This window comes from Mercenaria mercenaria, chromosome 14, assembly GCF_021730395.1.
Source record: "Mercenaria mercenaria strain notata chromosome 14, MADL_Memer_1, whole genome shotgun sequence".
Taxonomy (NCBI): Eukaryota; Metazoa; Mollusca; class Bivalvia; order Venerida; family Veneridae; genus Mercenaria; species Mercenaria mercenaria.
The window spans coordinates 41,337,898-41,359,108 of NC_069374.1; the positions used below are offsets into that span (position 1 = coordinate 41,337,898).

The window sequence follows — 21,211 nt, forward strand, 5'->3', positions numbered from 1 at the left end:
TGCACTTGACACTTCGTCTTGTGGTGGTGAACATTTGTGCCAAGTTACATCAAAATCCCTCCATGCATGAAGAAGAAATGCTCCGGACAAAGTTTTCATTCTTGTATCCTTTGACCTCTAAGTGAGACCTTGACCTTAGAGCTAGGGATCTGGTTCTTGCGCATGACACTCCGCCTCATGATGGTGAACAATTGTGCCAAGCTACATCAAAATCCTTCCATGCATGAAGAAGAAATGCTCCGGACAGTCATTCTTGAATTTGACCTTTGACCTCTAAGTGTGACCTTGACCTTAGACCTAGGGACCAGGTTCTTGCGCATTACACTCCGTCGTCTCATGATGGTGAACAATTGTGCCAAGCTACATCAAAATCCTTCCATGCATGAAGAAGAAATGCTCCGGACAGTCATTCTTGAATTTGACCTTTGACCTCTAAGTGTGACCTTGACCTTAGACCTAGGGACCTGGTTCTTACGCATTACACTCCGTCTCATGATGGTGAACAATTGTGCCAAGTTTCATCAAAATCCATCCATGCATGAAGAAGATATGCTCCGGACAAAGTCTGTGGATGCCGATCCGCCCGCCAGGGGCGTTTCCATAATACGTCCCATTTTTCAAAATATGTCCCGTTTTTCAAATGAGCGTATCAAAGTGCCATTTCGAGACAATGAAAATTGCTTTCTATTCATTCATAAAAATATTTAAATTTTAAAAAGGAAACATCATTTTATTGGTTCTATTTTAAAGAAAACAAAAATCTATAGTTCTGTGAGACTCCGCTCTTTGCAAAGGAGGTAAATTATTATCGGTGTCAATGTAAATCCTACTTTCGTTTTCAAGCTACCTCAAAATTTGCATATTTATTATTATTTGCATGTCTCGGAAGAGTGACTTCCCTTTCTGTTGTTTACAACCAAGGTTTATAATTCGCGGTCGAAGTAGTTTCCGCAAACTTAAGACATCGTGAATTCAAAACTCTTCAAAAAACGCGAACATTTGGCACTGTGAATATAACCCGCTATACAGTATTTAGTTATGCTCCAGACACAAAATATGACAGACAATTTTGACCTTTTAGCTCAATTTGTCACCTTGATCTTTCACCTACCAAGCTGATTTAACTGCTTTGCACATCATTTCATCGCCATTTACCAATATGCCATGCTTACAGTGAATACCTTTAATGATTATAAAGTTATGCTCCGGACACGAATTATGATGGACTTGTACATCAGTACCAGTAGGTTAAATGACTAACTGCTCATTAACTTTTACTGGAGCATATTTAACATCAGTACTAGTGGGTTAAACAAAAGCACCACCTTGCAGGTGTAGACGCTCATCTGATTTTTTTGTCTCTGTATAATAGAAATATTGTCATACCCATGATCTTCTAAGTCCAAAAGGGGCCATAATTCTTGCAAAAAAGCAATGTAGAGTTATGGTACTTGCTTTGCAGAGTCAGCTTTTAATTAATGGTGAATAACTGCTCCAAGTTTTAAAGCAATAGCTTTGACCATTAAGGAGAAAAGTTGACCTAAACGCAAAACTTAACCAAGAAATCTGATATTTTCTAAGTCCAAAAGGGGCCATAATTCTTGCAAAAAGCAGGATGGAGTTATGTTTCTTGCTGTACAGAGTCAGCTAATGATGGTGAACAAGTGTTGCAAGTTTTAAAGCAATAGCTTTGACCATTAAGGAGAAAAGCGGACCTAAACACAAATCTGATTTTCTAAGTCCGAAAGGGGCCATAATTCTTGCAAAAAGGAGGATGGAGTTATGTTTCACAGTTCCTCTGTACAGTGTCAGCTTTTAATGGTGAACAAGTGCTGCAAGTTTCAAAGTGATAGCTTTGATAGTTTAGTGGAAAAGTTGACCTAAACATAAAACTTAACCAAGAAATCTGATATTTTCTAAGCCCAAAAGGGGCCAAAATCCTTGCAAAAAGCAGGATGGAGTTACATTTCTTGCTGTACAAAGTCAGCTATTGATGGTGAACAAGAGTTGCAAGTTTCAAAGCAATAGCTTTGATAGTTTAGGAGAAAAGCTGACCTAAACATAAAACTTAACCAGGCAACGCCAACATCAATGCCGATCAAGTGATGACAATAACTCATAATTTTTTTTTTAGAAAATCAGATGAGCTAATAAATGACTGCTCATGAAATGTTAAGAGGGAGAATGTAATACCAGTATCAGTAAGTTAAATGAATGACTGCTCATTTACTGTTCAATGAACCAGTGCCAGTAGGTTCAATGACTGACTGCTCATAAACTGTTAAGGGAAAGAATGTAAACCAGTGCCAGTAGGTTCAATGACTGACTGCTCATAAACTGTTAAGGGAAAGAATGTAACACCAGTGCCAGTAGGTTCAATGACTGACTGCTCAAGTACAGTTACAGGACAGTGAGTATTATGACTGACTGACTGTTCATTCACTGTTAAAGGAGAGACTAGTAGGCTAATGACTGAATACTCAAAAGATATATATACCATGACCCAGAAGGCGTTTTGCTCCCCCACCTCCCCACCAAGGGGGAATTAACATATTTTTTTGAAAACCCCAATGTGTGGCGAACATTTTAGCATAAAGTTTGCAACTGGCAAGCGGGGTGTTTCTCCATAATCATGCTTTAAAATACATTACCCTCAAAACCTATATTTTTTTTATAAATTTTTAAAGACAAGAGGGTCATTGACCCTAAAGCGCTCACCTGTGTACAAGGCTTCAAGTGTGCTTGTATAAGTACAGAGTTAGGTTTCTTCTATGTTAACCTATATTACATATATGTCACACACACTTTTGAACCTAGGGCAATAATTTAAACAATTACGGTACGACATTACAAATCTGATGTCACACACCAAATATCAAGGCTCTAGCTATTATTGATTCAGAGAAGAAGATTTTCAAAGTTTCTAATATAAAAACCTATAGAAAGTACATGTCAAACACAGGGGTGTGGCCATCTTTTGACCTTAGGGCAATAATAATAATTTGGACAAGTATGGTATACATAAAGGGAAAAGTGACCACGCCCCCTGGCAGCCATGTTTTTTTGACATCGGAATAATTTGAATAATCTTGGTAGAGGGTCACACAAGAACCATTTGTGTAAAATTATTTTACAAGAGATCACAGAGTGATCTTGGCGCCCACCATTGGGTCATTTTTGAATTTTCCAAATTTTAAGACTAGCTCAAAATCCTAAAAATAGGTAACTATATCAGAATCCAGGTCATCAAAGTCCTTGGATCCAGTGACCTCTAATACCAATTGGTAATTTTGGCTCCATACTTACATACCAAATATCAAAGGGATTGGTCAATATATGAATGTGCTATGAGCAAAGCACAAATATGTCAATAGGTCAAAATCAAGGTCAAAGTTCATTTCAGTACATAGAACTGTGCATGTGGTCCATGCATGTGGTCTAAATTTGAATGCTGTAGCTTGAGAAATGTGAAAGTAGGTCACTAGATCAATTTCAAGGTCGAAGTTCATCTTGGTACACAAAACTACGCATGTGCTTCAAATTTGAAGGCTGTAGCTTGAGAAATGTGAAAGTAGGTACTAGGTAAAAAATCAAGGTCAAATTTCAATTTAGAACACAAAACTATTCATGTGGTCCACATTTGAAGCCTGTAGCTTAAGAAATGTGAAAGAAGGTCACTAGGCCAAACTTCATTTCGGTACACAGAACTATGCATGTGGTCCAAATTTGAAGGCTGTAGCTTGAGAAATGTGAAAGTAGGTCACTAGGTCAAAATCAAGGTCAAATTTTATTTCTAACACAAAACTATGCATGTGGTCCAAATTTGAAGCCTGTACCTTCAACAAGAGGGCCATGAAGGCCCTGTATCGCTCACCTGACCTACTGACCTATAGATCATCAAGATTAACATTCTGACCAAGTTTCATTAAGATATGGTCATAAATGTGGCCTCTAAAGTGTTAAATAGCTTTTCCTTTGATTTGACCCCATGACCTAGTTTTTGAGGCCACATGACCCATATTCGAACTTGACCTAAAGATCATAAAGTTTAACATTCTGACTAAGTTTCATGAAGATACAAACATAAATGTGACCTCTAGAGTGTTAACAAGCTTTTCCTTTGATTTGACCTAGTTTTTGACCCCACCTGACCCAGATTTGAACTTGACCTATAGATCATCAAGATTAACATTCTGATTAAGTTTCATTAAGATATGGTCATAAATGTGGCCTCTAAAGTGTTAACTAGCTTTTCCTTTGATTTGACCCGGTGACCTAGTTTTTGACCTGACATGACCCAATTTCGAACTTGACCTGAAGATCATCAAGTTTAACATTCTGACTAGGTTTCATGAAGATACAGTCATAAATGTGGCCTCTAGAGTGTTAACAAGCTTTTCCTTTGCTTTGACCTAGTGACCAAGTTTTTGACCCCACCTGACCCAGATTTAAACTTGACCTATAGATCATCAAAATTAACATTTTGACCAAGTTTCATTAAGATACGGTCATAAATGTGGCCTCTACAGTGTAAACTAGCTTTGCCTTTGATTTGACTGTGACCTAGTTTTTGACCCTACATGACCCAGATTCAAACTGGACCTTGAGATCATCAAGATTAACATTCTGATTAAGTTTCATGAAGATACAGTCATAAATGTGGCCTCTAGAGTGTTAACAAGCTTTTCCTTTGATTTGACCTGGTGACCTAGTTTTTGAGCCAAGATGACCCAATATCGAATTCGTCCAAGATTTTATTGAGGGTAACATTCTGACCAAGTTTCATTAAGATTGGGCTAAAATTGTGACCTCCAGAGTGTTAACAAATTTTTCCTTTGATTTGACCTGGTGACCTAGTTTTTGACCCCAGATGACCCAATATCTAACTCATCCAAGATTTTATTGAGGGTAACATTCTGACCAAGTTTCATTAAGATTGGGCTAAAACTGTGACCTCTAGAGCTTTAACAGTCAAATTGTTGACGACGACAGATGACTGACGCCGGACACAGGGCAATCACAAAAGCTCAACTTGAGCACTTTGTGCTCAGGTGAGCTAAAAATGTGAAAGTAGGTCACTAGGTTAATGTCAAGGTCAAAGTTTATTTCGGTACATAAACCTATGCATGTGGTCCAAATTTGAATGCTGTTGCTACAAAAATGTGAAAGTAGGTCATTAGGTCAAGATCAAGGTCAACTCATGTCAAGGTTCATCTAGCCACTAAAAACTATACATGTGGTCCAAATTTGAATGTTGTAGGTTAAAAAGAAACAAGAGGGCCAAGATGGCCCTAGGTCGCTCACCTAAGAAACACACCATAACAGTATAAAACATGTTTGACCTAGTGATTTCATGGAAACAAATATTCTGACCAATTTTCATTAAGATTGGACCAAAAAATTGGTCTCTTGCGATAAAACAAGCATTTTCTTAGATATGACACAGTTTTTGACCCTAGATGACCCATGTTCAAAATCGACCTAGATTTTATCAAGGCAATCATTCTGACCAAAATTCATGAAGATCAATTGAAAAATACAGCCTCTATCACATACACAAGTTTTTTCTTTGATTTGACCTAGTGACCTAGTTTTTGAACTCAGATGACCCATATTCAAATTCGACCTAGATTTCATTAAGGCAATCATCCTGACCAAATTTCATAAAAATCAATTGAAAAAAAACAGTCTCTATTGCATACACAAGATTTTTCTTTAATTTGACCTCAGATAACCCATATTCAAACTCGACCTAGATTTCATCAAGGCAATCACTGAGACCAAATTTCATGAAGATCAATTGCAAACTACATCCTCTATTGCATACACAATGTTTTTCTTCGATTTGACCTAGTGACCTAGTTTTTGACCCCAGATGAAACATTTTGAACTCGGCCTAGATTTTATCAAGGTAATCATTCTGGCTAAATTTCATGAAGATCAGTTGAAAAATACAGCCTCTATCGCATACACAAGGCTTTTCCTTGATTTGACCTAGTGACCTAGTTTTTGACCCGAGATGACCCATTTTCGAACTCGACCTATATTTCATCAAGGTTATCATTCTGACAAAAATTCATGAAGATCAATTGAAAAATACAGCCTCTATCGCATACACAAGGTTTTTCTTTGATTTGACCTAGTGACCTAGTTTTTGACCCGAGATGACCCATTTTCGAACTCGGCCTAGATTTCATCAAGGTTATCATTCTGACCAATATTCATGAAGATCAATTGAAAAATACAGCCTCTATCGCATACACAAGGTTTTTCTTTGATTTGACCTAGTGACCTAGTTTTTGACCCGAGATGACCCATTTTCGAACTCGGCCTAGATTTCATCAAGGTTATCATTCTGACCAATATTCATGAAGATTGATTGAAAAATACAGCCTCTATCGCATACACAAGGTTTTTCTTTGATTTGACCTAGTGACCTAGTTTTTGACCCGAGATGACCCATTTTCGAACTCGGCCTAGATTTCATCAAGGTTATCATTCTGACCAAAATTCATGAAGATTAATTGAACAAGAGCTGTCTCCGTAGGATGACACATGCCCCCGATGGCACTTTGAATGAATAGTTATGGCCGATGTTAGAGTTTCGGACCTTTGACCTACGGAGCTGGGTCTTGCGCGCGACACATCGTCTTACTGTGTCACACATTCATGCATAGTTATTTTAAAATCCATGCATGAATGACAAAGATATGGACCGGACATGCCCATCAATGCACTATCATGAAAAATGATCTTTAACGTCTAAGTGTGACCTTGACCTTTGAGCTACGGACCTGGGTCTTGCGTGTGACACGTCGTCTTACTGTGGTACACATTCATGCCAAGTTATTTGAAAATCCATCCATCGATGACAAAGATATGGACCGGACACGCCCATCAATGCACTATCCTTTAACGTCTAAGTGTGACCTTGACCTTTGAGCTACGGACCTGGGTCTTGCGCACTGCACGTCGTCTTACTGTGGTACACATTCATGCCAAGTTATTTGAAAATCCATCCATCGATGACAAAGATATGGACCGGACACGAAAATTGCGGACAGACCGACAGACGGTTCAAAAACTATATGCCTCCTTTCGGGGGCATAAAAATACAGCCTCTATCGCATACACAAGCTAAATGTTGACAGACAGACGACAGAAGCCAGACGACAGACGCTGGACGCCGGACATTGAGTGATCAGAAAAACTCACCTGAGCATTGCTCAGGTGAGCTAAAAAGTAGGTCACTAGATCAAAATAAGTGACCTTGACCCTAAACAAGAGAGATGACACCATTAATGAGTTATATGCAATTTTTTTTTCTTATTACGGAAACGGAGAATGCACATATAATTACTTATATTATAACTGATAATTAAACCCATACCCTAAACAAGAGAGATGACACCATTAATGAGTTATATGCAATTATTATTTTTTTCTTATTATGGAAACATGCACATATAATTACTTATATTATTACTAATAATTAAACCCATACCTTTAACAAAAGAGATGATACCATTAATGAGTTATATGCAATTATTATTTTTTTCTTATTATAGAAATATGCACATATAATTACTTATATTATAACTAATAATTAAACCCAGAAATTTGAGTACTAAACAAATTGATCATCAATCTACTAGGGTAGTCCATTCACTGCTGAGGTGTAACAGGAAAATAATGAACAACTTGAATCATTATCTCATTAGTGTCTGCAGACTTTATGATCCTTCTACAGGTAAGGCCATAAAAAACCAATTAACTACTTAGAGGGCCGCTGGATATAAAATCATATATTAGAAATCAAAATAAACAAAGGGCCATAACTCATAACTCACTCATAAATTGTTTAACCAGTCTGATTTTCAGGGGGACACAACTAGGGTACCAATACATCATTCTGACAAAGTTTGGTCAAAATCCCCCCAGTAGTTTCTGAGGAGATACGATAATGAGAAATTGTTAATGGACGGACGGACTATGGACGTAGAGTGATTTGAACAGCCCACCATCTGATGATGGTGGGCTAAAAATCAGACTAGCAGTTTCACACAAGAAGATTTTTAAAGTTTCCACTATATACATTTAGGGAAAGTGACCATGCCCTCTGTCAGCCATGTTTTTTGACAAATCAAAATAATTTGAACAATCTTGGTAGAGGGTCACACAAGGACTACTTGTGTAAAATTATTCTAAAATCGGGCCAGCAGTTTCACACAAGAAGATATTTAAAGTTTCCACTATATACATATCCTTTCCGCAGCCTTAACGTACTAAAATGTATTAGCGTCTGATGGCCCTTTCACGCTTCAGTAGAAACAACATTTATTACACGAAACTTATTTTGAAAATATTTCTGAAATGTCTAGGTCTGCATCTTTCAAATACGGTTATATCTTACCTCTGAGGCATATACTGACACTCTCAGACAACATCAAAAATGACATTTTGAGCGATTTGATGAAGTTCCAAAATTATCAATGTACCCTTGGTCCGTTACGGACCCCTGTGGGATTTCTGTTTATCCAGAGCTCAAATATTTTTTCATAGATTAAAAGCTGACATGCTGTACTAAAGCCCAGGTAATTTCAATTCGTAATAAAGTGCTGAAAATTGGCTCCCCAATAGCAAAAAAAAACAACAAAAAAAAACAAGAGGGCCATGATGGCCCTATATCGCTCACCTGTTATCATTGCACTTGAGGACAAGAAGGTCCTTAGAAAAAATATCCAAAGGACAGTAACAACAAAGGGAAGAAATTTAACCAAAAAGAAAAAAAAATTCTTACAAGGTACAGATATGTCAAAATACACCTAAAAATTGGAGGTACCATCCATGTTGTACCACAGAAAAGTGGTCTCAGTTTTTCCCTACGGCCAATAATAAAAAAGTTACCAAAAATAAGCTATTTATAGTAATGTAAAAGGGAAGTAATTTAAAAAAAAATTATTGTAAGTGAACAAAAGGAGGATCTGCCAAATAAATCTGTTGATATAAATGAAATTTCAGATCAGTATCTTCATTAGTTACGGAGATATACCCATTTTAATTTGAAATAAAGGGAGGTAATCTGACATAAAATCAGTCCATAGTTATCTACCCTGATTGGCTCAGTCCAACTAATGACAATAATGAAATTTCAAATAAGTCCTATAAGTACATACTGATATAAATCCATTTTGATTACAATCGGGGGAGGTAATCAGATATAAAATAACTCTGAACCTACGCTTGGATCTGATTTGTCATGGAATCCAAGAATTATTGTTGTTGAAGTTATTTTGGAAGTTTGTATCAAATAAAACCATAAATGAAGTCTCTATATGGCTGCAAAAGCCAAAATAGCCAATTTTGGACCTTTAAGGGGCCATAACCCTGGAACCCATGATGAAATATGGCCAGTTCAAGAAAGGAACCAAGATCTTGTGGTGATACAAGTTGTGTGCAAGTTTGGTTAAAATCGAATCATAAATGAAGCTGCTATTGTGCAGACAAGGTCAAAATAGCTAATTTTGGCCCTTTCAGGGGCCATAACTCTGGAACCCATTATGGGATCTGGCCAGTTCAACTAAGGAATCAAGATCTTATGGTGACACAAGTTTTGTGCAAGTTTGATTAAATTCAAATCATAAATAAAGCTGCTATTGTGCAGACAAGTTCAAAATAGCTAATTCTGGCCCTTTCAGGGGCCATAACTCTGGAACCCATAACGGAATCTGGCCAGTTCAAGAGAGGAATCAAGATCTTATGGTGATACAAGTTGTGTGCAAGTTTGGTAAAAATCAAATCATAAATGAAGCTGCTATTGTGCAGACAAGGTCAAAATAGCTAATTCTGGCCCTTTCAGGGGCCATAACTCTGGAACACATAAGGGAATCTGGCCAGTTCAAGAAAGGAACCAAGACCTTATGGTGATACAAGTTGTGTGCCAGTTTGGTAAAAATCAAATCCTAAATAAAGCTGCTATTGTGCAGACAAGGTCAAAATAGCTAATTTTGGCCCTTTCAGGGGCCATAACTCTGGAACCCATAATGGGATCTAGCCAGTTCAAGAAAGGAACCGAGATCTTATGGTGATACAAGTTGTGTGCAAGTTTGGTTAAAATAAAATCATAAATGAAACCACTATCGTGCAGTCAAGAAATTGTTGACGGACACACGGAAGGACTGACGACGGACGAAGGATGATCACAAAAGCTCACCTTGTCACTATGTGACAGGTGAGCTAAAAAAAAAGAAAAAAGAAGTCCACGTGCATACATTTAGACGGGGTGACCCCTGCGCGTGACCCCTGACTATCTACGAATCAAAATGCGGCTTTCGTTTTCAAGTTTAGCATTTCTACTTTCATTTTATTTACTTCCGGAAATAGCTGTGTGACGTCATTTTCTGTGTTGTCAAAAACATACATATGCCTGGCGAGATTGCATAAATATGTGCTGGCCGTCTTAAGGATATAGGGAAAAGTGACCAAGCCCTCTGGTGGCCCATTTTTTGACGAATCATAATCATTTGAACAATCTTGGTAGAGGGTGACATAAGGACTATTTGTGTAAAATTATTCAAAAATCAGGCCAGCAGTTTCACACAAGAAGATTTTTAAAGTTTCCCCTGTATACATGTACATATAGGGAAAAGTGACCACGCCCTCCGGCAGCCATGTTTTTTGACGATTCAAAATCATTTGAACAATCTTGGTAGAGGTTCACACAAGGACCATTTGTGTAAAATTATTCTAAAATCGGGCCAGTAGTTTCACACAAGAAGATTTTTAGTTTCCACTATATACATATAGGGAAAAGTGACCATGCTCTCTGGAGGCCATGTTTTTTGACGAATCAAAATAATTTGAATAATCTTGGTAGAGGGTCACACAAGGACCATTTGTGTAAAATTATTCTAAAATTGGGCCAGCAGTTTCACACAAGAAGATTTTTAAAGTTTCCACTATATACATATAGGGAAAAGTGACCACGCCCTCTGGAGACCATATTTTTTGACGAATCAATATAATTTGAACAATCTTGGTAGAGGGTGACATAAGGACCATTTGTGTGAAATTATTTCAAAATCGGACCATCGGTTTAGGAGATGTTGATTGAAGATTTTTCTATTTTTAGCTCTGACGGCTAAAGTGGAACCGTTTGAACAATTTTGGTAGAGGACTATCCAAGGAACATCCATGCCAAGTTTCGTCAAAATCCATTCAGTGGTTATGGAGGAGATGTCTTTTAAACACAATTGTTGATGACGGACAGGCGCACAACGGACATAGCGTGATCACAACAGCTCACCATGAGCATTGCTCAGATGAGCTAAAAAATTGTTCCATTATGTTAGTAAATCATTTCAAGTTTGCATGTTTTTTCAAGGTGTATACTAGAAGCTGCAATTTGATTAAATTTCAATTTTAAAAAAGGAAAATATGGGAAAAAGATACGTAACCCTTAAAAAATAAACATTTTTGGCATTAAGTTTTTACTGCAAATTTAAATGAGCAGGTAATCAAATGATGAAGTTAGCATTAAAAGTTCAACGTTCAGCAAAAAAAAATATATAGATTGCCAGAATAAGTTAAGAGAAAGTTGATTTTTAGTGATTCTTAAAATCTAACGTCATTCTTCCAAAATGTGCTATTTTTCATTCATACATATTTAATAAATGTTTTTCTTAAAAATGTTCATATCAATTTTATATTAGCACTCTTTAGTTACATATTATACAACTATTTATATGGGTTTATATGTTTATCAACAAGCCTCTAACTTGTAAGAGATGTTACATTGAATGCTATGTTACATTTTACATTACTAAATATACAAATTATAGTTCATGTCTTCAGTTTCTTTAAAACATACTTTGCCATTTGAAAATAACAAAATTAAAATTCCATAGTTTAACATTGGTACAGTTCTCACCTGATCTGGTGGTAGAAGAGTGTGAAAGTGGGCTGGAAGTTTCTTACGACTTAGATTCTTCCCTCGTATGATTTCCTCTAACACAACCAGATAGTTGTTTCTGTTCATCAACTCCATTGATATGGACAAGGTCTCTTCATCATTGTATGCCTGAAAAATTTGGGAAACACGAACAGGAATGGAAATTGAAAACACAGACATCAGCAATTCACATGAAGTCCAAGCTAAATTACTGTAATCGTCGTTGGGTCTTATTTCATGACGATATTATTATATTGCTATTGCCCAGGCTCGAGTCACAGAATGGTAGGGCTATTTGATATAGAGATGGTACAGTAGTGGTTTTTATATAGGCCGAATACGTAACTACCTAAATTCACATAAAGACTGATGTCTATTTCTGTACTTTTTAATATTGTATTAACTAAGAAAAATACAACAATGCTTTAGTTTAATGATACTTATTATATAATGTCACCCACAATGTTCCACAATGTTACTATGTTTAATATAGGAGGAATAGGTACGTCTATTAAGGAAATGTAAGCTTTTAGCGGATCTCGTTTGGCAGATTTAATAACTAGAGTTTACACATACCAAATATAAATAAATATGCTGGCGGATTAACTGTACATATAAATATGTATAATTATAACAGAGAGAAAATTATGAAATTATATTTCATAATAATTCATATTTCATAAAATCATATAAAGTCTGCAATTAGTTATGTACAGGTCTCCTCACCATGTGTTAGTGAATAACTATTATTTAAGTACATTGATGTATAATTATATCAGTTTCAGTTAGATATATCAAAAGGGCTGCGGACGGACCCCTAGCTTGTATAGTGATGCCAAATTAGTAGTCAAAGACTTAACAATATGGGAACCTGATAGGGGGTAAATGAGATCTATATGTATGTGATTGACAAGTGTGAGTTTGTGTGTTAGGTAAGTGACCAATGAATGATAGCTGTTAATTAATGGAATTAGGGAGTTAGGGCAGGAAGTGAATGTTGATTGTGAGAGAAGAATAAGGGGTGTGTCTTGATATGAGAGAAAGGGAGCTGAGAGAAACAAATTGTTAGTTAGTAAAAAGTTAGTACAAGTTTAGTTAAAGGTTAAGTCAGACATTAGAAATACATCTTTGGAATTATTAATATTAGCAATGTGGACTTAGTATTTGAAGACAATGAATAAAATATATAGAAAACTGAATCTAGTTCGACTCTGAATAATTATAAATAATAACAAATCCATTAATAAAGTAGTATCCTGGATATATAATCTTTGGCGGATGTTGGCAGATGGCGGATTGTTAACCTATAACACGTGACCTAGTGTCCGTGTCTGACGGATGGAAAGCTCGGGACTGACGTCTGCGCTTGTATTTATAAGTTTTTGGGCATTGGAATATACAATCGAAATTGTCCCACCGTCAAACTTTCAAATGCATTCTCTTCCAATCAGCAACGATAGCGGAAACGATTATTATTATACCAGATTTATATAGCGCCCTTTTCATGATCAATTTCACGTTCAAAGGCGCTTTACATAGTTCAAATGCAGCCACACAGGGCGTATAATTCATCCTCTACTAGTACAGACACAGAGCGATCTGACCAGAGGGACAGAGTGAGACAAAGCCCCCACGACAGAGAGATCAGAAATCAGATACAGGCTTGTCCGGCTAACTTAGCCTAGCTCGTTACGAATAGACAGCCTGTTTCTTTAACGTGCCCAGTGTATAGCACTGATACATGCAAGGATTGCCTGGGTTCCTGACCAGTACACCTCTAGTTGGGTGGGAAACACTGAAAAGCGTTTCTGAAAATTCCCGAGTAGCTGCCGGAGATCGAACCCCCGACCTCAGGATTGGAAGGCCAGTGTGCAAACCACTGAGCTATCCGTCCACCGATTGACCAATTAAAACGTTACCCTAAACTTAGGACTGTCATGGCTCTTATGTCTCCAGAAAAGATAGACGCTGTAAGGATTCCCCTAATATAAAATTGTTCTGCATTTATATTATTAATACACAAATGATATACAGTCCGATATTGAGCAGATGATACAGTATCTGAATATACTTCGGGTAGTTTTATTGCACTACAGTAGTTTTTGGTCGTTTGCCTGGAAATGGCACTTGTTTCCACTAAATTTCTCTGATAAACATCAGTGAATTGTGTATTTTCTACAAAAGGATACACCAAAATGGTAGTTGCAGTAAAAGTACTGATACAGATTTACATCTTATCTGTTTATTGTGGTAAATGTTTCATCCTTTTATTATTTATTCGCGAATGTAATGTAATTTTGCGACCCGAAGGGGTTTGACAGTTGTACTGCACAAAGTTCAGGACAATTTAGATGCACTGCTTACTGAAATCACGGAGTGCTAGTACCATTTGTAAATAAATTAGAATGTGTATCATGCCTATACTGCAGATCTCATGTCAGGAAAGTTTTGTTTACACAAGTTTGGAATTTGAGGTCCAGTGATTCTATAACACTACTAACACAGACATCAGCAATTCATACGAAAACTGAAGAAATCTAGTGAGCGAGTGCATTGGGTTTTATGGCGAATCGACACAAAATGGTCATATATCGCCAGAAAGATACTAATACGTTACTAATCATAGGTTTTTATAATGGCCCTGTAACAGATCCAAACTCAGTTGTACTGGTTCAGGGCTGTAACATAAATGAATGCACAGAACATGTTGATGACCATGATGAGGACAATTTCATGTAATAATGCACAAAGAACAGACAAGGATGAATGGTGAGTGACCATAATGAGGACAATTTCATGTAATAATGCACAAAGAACAGACAAGGATGAATGGTGAGTGACCATAATGAGGACAATTTCATGTAATAATGCACAAAGAACAGACAAGGATGAATGGTGAGTGACCATAATGAGGACAATTTCATGTAATAATGCACAAAGAACAGACAAGGATGAATGGTGAGTGACCATAATGAGGACAATTTCATGTAATAATGCACAAAGAACAGACAAGGGATGAATGGTGAGTGACATAACAGCTCATCTAGTGAGCTAAAAACAATGACTGATTTTCTCTTAGATTACTGGCAATACCACTACAAGGAAATGCATTATAATATTAACTTTAAAAAATATTCTACTTGTAATTTATGGCAAGGGCAGACTGATGGAACAATTTATCTTGATTTTGATTTTGCCTGGCATTACCCAGGGATACATTTAATGATCTACCAATTCAAGGAATCACATTTGCAGTGACGCCAATTTGAAAAGAAGCATACATTACAAGGAGAAAACTTTAACATACCTGATGGTACCATCCAGACGGTATGATCAACATTTCTCCGCTGTTCTGCTCTACTTCAAGGTACTCAGCTTTACGGAACTTTGGAAATTTCCAGTAGTCTGGGTCAAATGCATCTATTATACTATGAAACAAAAATGTATGAAACAGACAATTTAATAGACAACTCATTATGTTAACTATACAACTGAGATGCTGGAAAACCATTACCAAGTGGTTAAAGAAGTCAAATGGTTACAATGGTAATGGAAGTAACTCTACATTTTGAGGCAAGGCAGATACCATAATTATTATGTGCAGATCTTGGCTAGATTTGGACCAATACAGCATTTTCAATTCTTTTTATTTTAAGATATGTTAATATCATAGAAACATAAATCATCTGGCCATTGCACCTGTTACTTATATTCTAATCATGTTCAATTAAGAAATAAATAGAGGATATTTGTTTGTTTTGAGTGAATATGGAATATATCTCACTGAGAAGTGAGAAAATTTCAAATATTTTCACGAGCGCGTAGCGCGAGTGAAAATGTGAACATTTTCTCACTTCGAGGTGAGATATATTCCATATTCACGAAAAACAAACAAATTTTCTTTTTATTTTATGCTCAATTACGTTGAGATGTGCATTTTGCAACAATTTTTAATCTCAGCGCGGGAAACAGACGCGCGTAAACAGACATGACGTCAGACGTGTTGTGACGTTATAAAGACGCACACAACATAAAGTTCCATTTTATTTTATTTTTTGCTGCATATCGTTATGAAATTCTCATCAAGTAAAATGATTTGAATCGAGAAATATACTATAAAGAACAAAGTGCGACTACAATTTTCATCCTGTTTTAAGCAAATAATTTAAAATTCATACACAATGTATGAGGGGGCGGAGCTATATCTCTCACAGTGTGAAAATATAGATTTCATATTTTCACAGTGCGAGTGATGACATATGAAATTATTTAACTGATAGAATACAGTATTTCATCAGTTTGCATAAAATAAAATGATTTTCCTGCAAAATGAATATAGACAAATTAACTATAAATTCATTTAGCAAGAACTCTAAAAAAACAACAACATGTGAATGGAGTATTGCCGTGGAATTTACTGGAATGTGACAAAATATCACAATAATTGCATTATAACCTTATGACCCGATATCTGTCAATGACATATATACAATAATGTGCTATTATATACAACATGTTCTAATGCACAATGTTTGGATTAAAATTTGCATAAATAAAAACCTACAGTTGTTGATTGCTTAATTTATAACATCGTTAAAATGTCTGCGGGTGCAGATGCTCATCTGATTTTTTTGTCTCTGTATAATAGAAATACTGACCTACCCATGATTTTCTAAGTCCAAAAGAGGCCATAATTCTTGCAAAAAGCAATGCAGAGTTACGGTACATGCTGTGCAGTGTCAGCTTTTAATGGCAAATAACTGCTCCAAGTTTTAAAGCAATAGCTTTGACCGTAAAGGAGAAAAGCTGACCTAAACAAAAAACTTAACCAAGAACTTTGATATTTTCTAAGTCCAAAAGGGGCCATAATTCTTGCAAAAAGCAGGATGGAGTTCTGTTTCTTGCTGTACAGAGTCAGCTTTTGATGGTGAACAAGTGTTGCAAGTTTTAAAGCAATAGCTTTGACAGTTTAGGAGAAAAGCTGACCTAAACAAAACTTTACCAGGCAACGCCAACGCCGATCAAGTGATGACAATAACTCATCATTTTTATTCAAGAGCTAATAAAGATATGCTTACAACATCTAAAAATAAAGTATTTTCAATAACATTTCATTTTTTAATAATGAAATACTTCATCATTTTAAAGGGTAGTGATTCTGAAGAAAAATTACCAACAATTTTTCTTTAATTAAGTATGCCACATGAGCATGTTATGTTGAATATTTCTACAAAGTTACTTAAATATTAATGAATAGATGAAAAAGCTACAGACATGACAATAAAAGTGACCTAAGATATTTTACAGACTGGACGGAAAAAGCTACGAAACTAGATGTGGTTCACACATCCTCTCATTAGAAACAATATTTGTGCCAAGAACTAATAAAATAATTTGATGGATGACAGAGTTATTGACCAGACAGTAACAAAATCATTTTTGACCTTTGACTTCCAAGTGTGACCTTGACCTTAGGCTCGGGGTCTCAGTCATCTCAATATTGGAACATCTGTGCCTAGCAATATTTAAATCCACTGATAAAGAACTGGACAGAAACAAACCCTATTGAACGTGTGACCCTACTAAACTTTGCGCTAGGGTCTGTGTATGACATGTCATTTCATATTTGTGTCCTTATCCAAAATGTATTAAGTATTTACAGAGATAGAGGTAAAGTATATCAAAACATTAACTAAGTATCAAAGGGTCATCATTCATGGAAATTTCTGCAAGAGTAATGCACCATGTGTCATACCATATTGCTAATATGAATATGGAACAACTAACTTTGAATCAAATCTGTATAGTGATAACTGAGATAGAGTAAAAGTGCATCTCATCTTAAACCTGAAATTCTAAGTAAAAAGGGGGCATAGTTCATAAAATATTGGTGCCAGAGTTATGGACCATGTGTCATATGGGTGATGGTGCGAAAGAATTATTTAAGTTTGAATAAAATACATTATAAACCTGATATTTTAGGTAACAAGTAAGATAATTCATAACATATTGGTGCCATAGTTATGGCCCTTATGTTCTGTGATGTGGGAGATGATGTGGAGCATTTCCTCTAAGTCTGAATCAAATCATTTCTGTAGTAACAGAGATATAGTGAAAATGCATCAAAATTAACCTAAAATTCCAAATAAATAGGCAGCATAATACAGGAAAAAGAAAACTGTGCAAGAGTTATGGGCCTTTAGTCATATGATGTGGATGGTGGTGTGGAACAACTTATTTAAGTTTGAATCAAATCCATCTTGTAATAAGAAAGATCGACTGATAGTGCACCAAAACTTTAACCTGAAATTCAAAGTAAAAAGGAGGGATTATTCATGAAATATTGCTGCCAGAGTTATGGCCCTTGTGCCATATTATGTAGGTGATGTTAAGGAAAAGCTATTTTAAGTTTGATGCAAATCTAATAAGTAATTACAGAGATAAAGAGAACGTGGATGCCAAGTCGAGTAGGATAGCTCTCCATATATACTTCCTATAGTACAGCTAAGAATTCCATTACAAAATTTTAGCACTTATTCAAATCAAAATGCTTTGAAATATATTCTTCTAAGACTGTCTAAGGATCTTCACTTTAATTTATGTAAAGGTAACAAGCAAACAATCAGAAATCAGAACAAAACATTTAAAGGAACTATAAAAATATACACAAAATTAATAAAAAAATACACAGATGCTTGCCCACAGGCCACTCATGCCCCCACTCTCTGTCACTTTACAGTCATAAGATACTTGCAAGACTAAGTAAACCTTCATAGTACCTTGTGTTTGTGAAAGTTGAGTGGGAAAAGGGTGGAGGGGAATGGGATTAAAGATACTACAAATCATTATCAAGAAACTAAAGATACAATACAAGATATAATCCTAAACAAAACCAAAGGTGCATAATTTCACATGCTAAACAACAATCTTATAAAAGTTCATGACCCTAGGTAAAATACTACTTGAGATGTGTGACACAAACTTTCACGCCCTTCATATTTTTGGCTAAGTTAAGGGCTATACCCCTAGCCTTGCTGAGTGACATTGGAAACAAAACCCAAACCCCACATCTTCACATGATGAATAACATTTAAACTCTAGGTCGAACACTTCTTGAGATATCAGCAACACAAGTTTTACATTGTTTATCAAACTTTATTAGTATTTTTGACCTGAGGGTATTAACTGTGGCCTTACTGAAAGAAATCCCAAACAAAACCCAAGTTGTACATGTTCATATACTGAATAACAATCCTAGGCTGTTTGACAACTCCAGCTCAAATATACACACAGAAAATATTTGAATGGATAGACAGACATCTGGATGGATTAACAGGAAAACAAACAAAGGCAAAACTAAGTGCCCACCAAAATTCTGAGGAGACAAAAAATCTAAGAGCACATGCTACATCTAAGGAGTTTTATAAAATATCTATAAAGTACCAGGAGTAAAATCTGGTAAAGTCGAGGCTAACTTTGTAACTTGGTATACAGACAAAATCCCCCTGAATTTTTTTTTTAAAATATCCTTATTTTCATCTCATTCCTTCTTAAATTTAATATCATCTTCTTAAAGTACTTCTTCTTCAATTTTTTAACCTAATGTAACTTAATATATTCTTCTTTTAAAAGCTTTTATTTATCCAAATAAATTGGGGTGGGGATTGGCAGACTTGGACAAAATGAGTAGAGGAGGGATTGTATTTTGTCCTGAACTCTGGTAGCCTGTTATATAGCATTCCAACATGACAAGATTTATTTTCTGTGAAATAAAGAAGGAATTCAAGTGTTGTATATTCTGTAACAAAAAAAAAGGTTAACAAGCAGACGAAAGAACAACAGAGATGTATAGAACAACAAGCAGACTGGTATAGAACAAAACAATGGTTATAGACAAGATGAAATGCTGCATTTCTATTTATATTTCAATATGCATGTAAAAATGAAAGTAAAGCAGGTCTTCTTTATGCCCTCATTGTTTAATAACTATGCATCTGAACAAAAAACTATGTAAAGTGAAACCACTAGCACAAGGGGAGAGAAATAACCATGCAAGGAGAATACAGGCAGATTTTCACAATTTACATTAAATTTTAGTCTGGATAACTGCTTCCTGGACATCTGACCAGTACTTAATCATTGGATTGTGGAAATTGCAGTCAAATTCTTCTCTCACTGGGATTCCATCCCATAACCTCCAGATCAGAAGTCAGACACTCTACCTCCTTGAAATTTCACAATCAAGCAGTTCAAGGGAAAGTAAAGGACTTTTTGTCTATATTAAGGCCTCTTTGTACACAAGTGCAGACCAGTTTGAATATATTTCAGAGAAGTAGGATTGCCACAGATGACCAAGTCTGGTAAATCCACCAAGTGGTTGTTCACAAAGAAAGTTTACACATTTTGTACAACAAAGCAGAAGATATAACAACTAAGAGCTGTCACAGGAGTGATGAATTATACCCCCACAATATGGGCTTGTCACAGAAATAAGCCAATGTCAAAGACCAACCTCAAAATCCATAGGGGTCATCTGCTGGTCATGATCAACCTCCCTATTAAGTTTCGTGATCTTAGGCCTAAGCTTTGACCTTTGACCTACTGACCTCAGAATCAATAGGTGTCATATGCTGGTCAACACCAACCTTCCTATCATTTTTACTTTCATGATCCTAGGCCCAAGCATTCTCAGCTTATTGTCCGAAAATGGTTTAACTGTTCCGGTTCACTGTGTCCTTGACCTTTGACATACTGACCTCAAAATCAATAGGGTCATCTGCTGGTCATGACCAACCTCCCTATCAACTTTCATGATCCTAGGCCAAGCTACCATCCGGAAACTGTTTAACTGTTCCAAGTCATTGTGACCTTGACCCTTGACCTACTGACCTCAAAGTCGAGTCGAACTTGACATGTATTTTATGATGTTACACGTGAGTACCAAAATTTATGATACGTGGTCAAAGCGTTTTCAAGTTATCATCTGGAAACCGTTTAAATGTACCGGGTCATTGTGACCTTGACCTTTGACCTACTAACCTCAAAGTCAAACTTGACCTGTATTTTATAATGTTACACCTGTGTACCAAAAATTATTAAAATATGTCAAGCCTTTCATGAGTTATTGTCCAGAAACCATGAAAACCAACAGACCGACCAACAGACAAGCTCACTCCTATATACCCCCCAGACTTCATTTTGTGGGGGTATAATTACATATACATACATATATACTGCACAACAACAGATTATCTACTTTTT

At 36.1% G+C, this 21,211-nt stretch overlaps 1 protein-coding gene across 1 annotated transcript in view; it reads right to left on the minus strand.

Annotated features, from left to right (window-relative positions):
* The window catches only part of LOC123527402 (uncharacterized), a 168,468-nt gene that overhangs the window by 9,034 nt on the left and 138,223 nt on the right, over nucleotides 1–21,211 (minus strand). Inside the window, exons 11-12 of the mRNA XM_053522602.1 lie at nucleotides 15,258–15,378; nucleotides 11,930–12,079 (exon numbers count right to left, since the gene is read on the minus strand). Of these exons, the coding sequence (XP_053378577.1) occupies nucleotides 11,930–12,079; nucleotides 15,258–15,378 (271 nt within the window). The remainder of the gene's footprint in view (nucleotides 1–11,929; nucleotides 12,080–15,257; nucleotides 15,379–21,211) is intronic.